The sequence below is a fragment of the Curcuma longa genome, chromosome 10 (assembly GCF_044706935.1).
Source record: "Curcuma longa cultivar G26 ecotype Majalengka, Jawa Barat chromosome 10, ITB_CL_G26_1.1, whole genome shotgun sequence".
In the NCBI taxonomy this organism is placed as follows: Eukaryota; Viridiplantae; Streptophyta; class Magnoliopsida; order Zingiberales; family Zingiberaceae; genus Curcuma; species Curcuma longa.
In genome coordinates, this window is record NC_133870.1 from 8,354,902 (window position 1) to 8,358,601 (window position 3,700).

At 41.9% G+C, this 3,700-nt stretch overlaps 1 protein-coding gene across 1 annotated transcript; it reads right to left on the minus strand.

The window, feature by feature from the left end:
* Positions 1 to 285: 285 nt before the first annotated feature.
* Positions 286 to 2,740, minus strand: LOC141836221 (receptor-like protein EIX2). The gene is made up of 2 exons (XM_074723664.1): positions 2,296 to 2,740; positions 286 to 2,214 (listed from the first exon to the last, which is right to left on the minus strand). Exons 1-2 carry the CDS (start codon positions 2,733 to 2,735, stop codon positions 375 to 377), a joined length of 2,280 nt encoding a protein of 759 aa, XP_074579765.1. The 5' UTR covers positions 2,736 to 2,740; the 3' UTR covers positions 286 to 374.
* Positions 2,741 to 3,700: the final 960 nt, after the last annotated feature.

Below are 3,700 nucleotides of genomic sequence, written 5' to 3' on the forward strand. Positions count from 1 at the left end.
CGAAATGGTCGAGATTGGGATTCGAGTGGCCGAGAGAGACAAAATGACCGAGATGATCCAAATCAGGATAGCCGAATGACAGAGATGACTGAGAAGCTGCATGGGCAAGAGCTTGAGTGCTCAAGGCAGCCGAGGTTTAGGTGGCCGAGATCGAGTGAGATGATCAAGAGATTGAGATGGTCCAAATCAAGATGAAGGCGTTAGTCTACTTAAGGTTAATCATTGACTTTTTATATATACAACATATATATATATATATATATATATATATATAAACTTATGCATTCTTATAGCGTTACATTCTGTTTTTTTGCACGTAATTATACAGAATCAGATGATAAACTATGAACGCTACAGGCAACAACCAGAAACAATCAAGTCCTCTGCCATTTGGACTTCAGTCTTCCATACTTCAGCGCCAACTGCACGTAGATCCAGTCATAGATCCTGTCGATCCACCGGAAAAGAGCAACTCTTAAGTTCTGCTTCATGAAGATTGTGCCAATATAAGCCCAAAAACCAACGACAAACCCTACGATAATGCTAATGATGTGGAATATTTTTTCAATCTTATCGTCATCTTCTTCATCTCCTGCATCAGATGGAGCTTCACTGACTACATCTCTGCACTGTGGCAATGGCATTCCGCAAAGGCCTCCGTTTCCAACATATATCGAGGAGTCATTCAAGGTCGACAACTGGGTGCCAGTCGGGATTCTTCCTGACAAGTTGTTGTAAGATAAATTCAGGTGGCTGAGGAAGTGCAGCTCCGATATGCCGGAGGGAATCTCTCCGGCGAGACTGTTCCAGGACAAGTCGAATGATTCCAGTTGTGTCAGGCTGCCGATCTCTTCCGGAATCCTTCCTGTTATGTGATTCCTTGACAAGTTCAGGAAATTCAACCCTCGAAGGTCTGTGAGCTCAGTTGGGATCTCACCAGAAAGACCATTGTTTGACAGGTCGATGCTTGCTAGGTAACTGAGAACACTGAAAGTGTATTCAACAGTTATTCCTTTTCTGGTGAGCAAGATACTCTCCATATAACCATCATATGCAAAAGAGTTGCCAGTGTTCGTTCTTTCAACGATAAAAGTCAGGTTCCTCAGAGACGGCGGCACTTCGCCGGAAAGACTGTTGGATGAAAGATCCAAAACTCGAAGATCAGAATGATCTGCTATAACTGGAATGACACCAATGAGTGAATTCGAGCTCAAACGAAGAATCATCAGAAATTCATAGCTGCTTCCAACCCATGTTGGTATTTCACCAGAAAATCTATTCTGGCCCATGTCCAATGTGGTTAACATTCCACAATTTCTAAGAAAAGAGGGAAATCTCCCGGAGAGTTTGTTGTTGTTCAAGTGTAAATAGAGCAGATTGTTGGGAAATGAGTTGCTGCAATTGGGGAATTCCCCACTCAAGTTGTTATCAGACAGATCGAGAACTTCGAGGGCAGTCAGATTGCAGATGGAGGAAGGAACACTGCCATCGAGCTTGTTATGCGACAGCAACAAAAAGTAGAGGGCACTAGTACGGTTGACACTCAACGGTATAGGGCCGACAAAGGAGTTATTGGAAAGATTTATCCAGCTGATTATAGATCCCAATTGAGGTAATGGACCAGTCAAATTGTTGGAATCCAAGAAAACGGCGGCCAGCTTGAGATCCGACAACCAAACTGGAAGATTTCCCGACAGCCCGACGCTCGACAGGTAGAGAAATCTCAAGCTGGTTTGGTTCCGAATCCAGTTAGGAAACGCAGCTAGATGACAATGGCTCATATCGATGTAGAAGAGATCATTGAACGGGGGAATCCAATCACTCGACAGCATCACATTCAAGGAGTTGGAAGAGAGATTCAAACGGGACAGATTGGTGAGTCTGGAAAAGTGAGTTTCGTTGATGTCGCCTCGGAATGAGTTAGACGAAAGATCTAAATTCTGTATTTGAGAGAATTTGCCAAGATTTGTGGGGATGAGCCCGCTCAAGTTGTTGCTCTGCACATTCAAGGATGATAGAGGCGTTCCCTGAGCACAACTCGACAAACCATCGAGCAAATCTGTCAGCTCTCCGTAGATTTTGTTATGGGACAGATCTAATTCTGTCAGGTTGCACAGATCGCCCATGGTTCTTGGGATCTGCCCTGTAATGGAGTTGCCTTCCAAATGCAAAACTCTCAAGTTTGGAAGATTCCCAATCGTTTCTGGAATCTGTTCTGTGATCGAGTTGCCATCTCTGGAAAATACAACGATCTCAAGTTCTTTTGGAAGGTTCCCAATTGTCTCAGGAATCTGTCCAGAAATATGATTATCAGACAAGCGTACCTCCTGCAGCCTGACGAGCTTCCCCAAGCTCTCTGGAATCCTTCCGGTGATGTTGTTGTTCGACAGATTTAAGGAGACCAAGTGAGCGAGGTCGTTCCCCAGGCTCTCGGGAATCTGTCCGACGAGGTAACTGAAATACAGATCGAGCTCGGTGATATGGCCGGTGGCGTTGTCGCAGGCGACGCCTGTCCAGCGGCAACAGTCATCGCCGGTCCAGGAAGAGAACCCTTCGCCGGAGAGGCCGTCGGAGGACACGTTGGATATGATCGCAAGCAGAGCTCTCCGTTCGCTTTGTATGCACCTGACTGTAGCGCCGCCATCGCCGCCGCCTTGGCCGAAGCAGCAGCAGCAGCAGACGGCTCCGGTGATCAGGAGGAAGATGACGAGCTTTGAGAAACTGTAAGAAATCATTAGTTATTTGCGATTTGGAAACTGATGTGATGAGATTGGAGAGACGTATTTATTTATAGTAATGATCTTCAGGAATGCAGACCGATTCAGCAAATGCTACTTTGTCAAGCATGAGTTATCTGACTTTTTTTGGTTGGAATAGCTCTTCGAATTAAATGCACCGTGACTGTTCGGTTTGATTTCAGCGTGAAGACTGAAATGCTCAAGTCACATACTAAATGTTCAAAATGCCCTCTATGCTTCTCTGTTTGCAACTCACGTGCTTAGAAAATTTGGCATAATTTCAAGGATATATTTGTCTGTGAAGTCAATCCCTATGACGATGCAGAATAAGTATGAAAGTACAATACTAACCTCGTCTAGAAATTTTTTCAAGAAAAATAAATAATTTAATAATTTTATTAATTGATTTTTTTCAAAATTTGAATATAAAAATTTAATTAGTAATTTTGTATTAGAAAATTAAATTTTATTAAAAAATTATTTTTAAAAAATAGTATTTTTTAATTGATTTTAGCAATAGTCAAACAAGTTTATCTCTCTCTCTCTTCTCTTGTAGACCATTATATTGTTCTCTTCTCGAGAGAACACCAACTATTCTCACCATAGTACTTGATTGTTGTTATTAGTAATGCAATAAGGCCCATTTCACTATTAAGAGGAAACAAATGATCTGTTGTTTAGATAATTATACATGAGATCAAAAATACAGAATTGATTAAATTCTGTAAAAGCAACTCATCTGATGAATATTAAAGTGGAAGGTCTAGTTTAGTTTATCAATATGTGGAACTTCATTGAAAACCACAGTTATCTGATATGAATATCTTCATCAGGATTTTTACCATTCAGAGGTAGATGAGGTTTTAAAGTACTATCCGCAAGGTTATCATGGCGTGGATAAAGATGGGAGACCTGTTTACATTGAAAGGCTTGGAGAAGTTGATGCAAACAAGCTAATGCAA

What these genes read in the sequence shown, in the direction of transcription:
- LOC141836221 (XM_074723664.1), bottom strand. Translation starts at nt 2,735, where the DNA reads ATGATTTCTTACAGTTTCTCAAAGCTCGTCATCTTCCTCCTGATCACC. An exon ending in TCTGATAATCATATTTCTGG is followed by an intron (nt 2,215 to 2,295) that starts ACAGATTCCTGA and finishes CTCGATCACAGA; the next exon opens with ACAGATTCCAGAAACGATTG.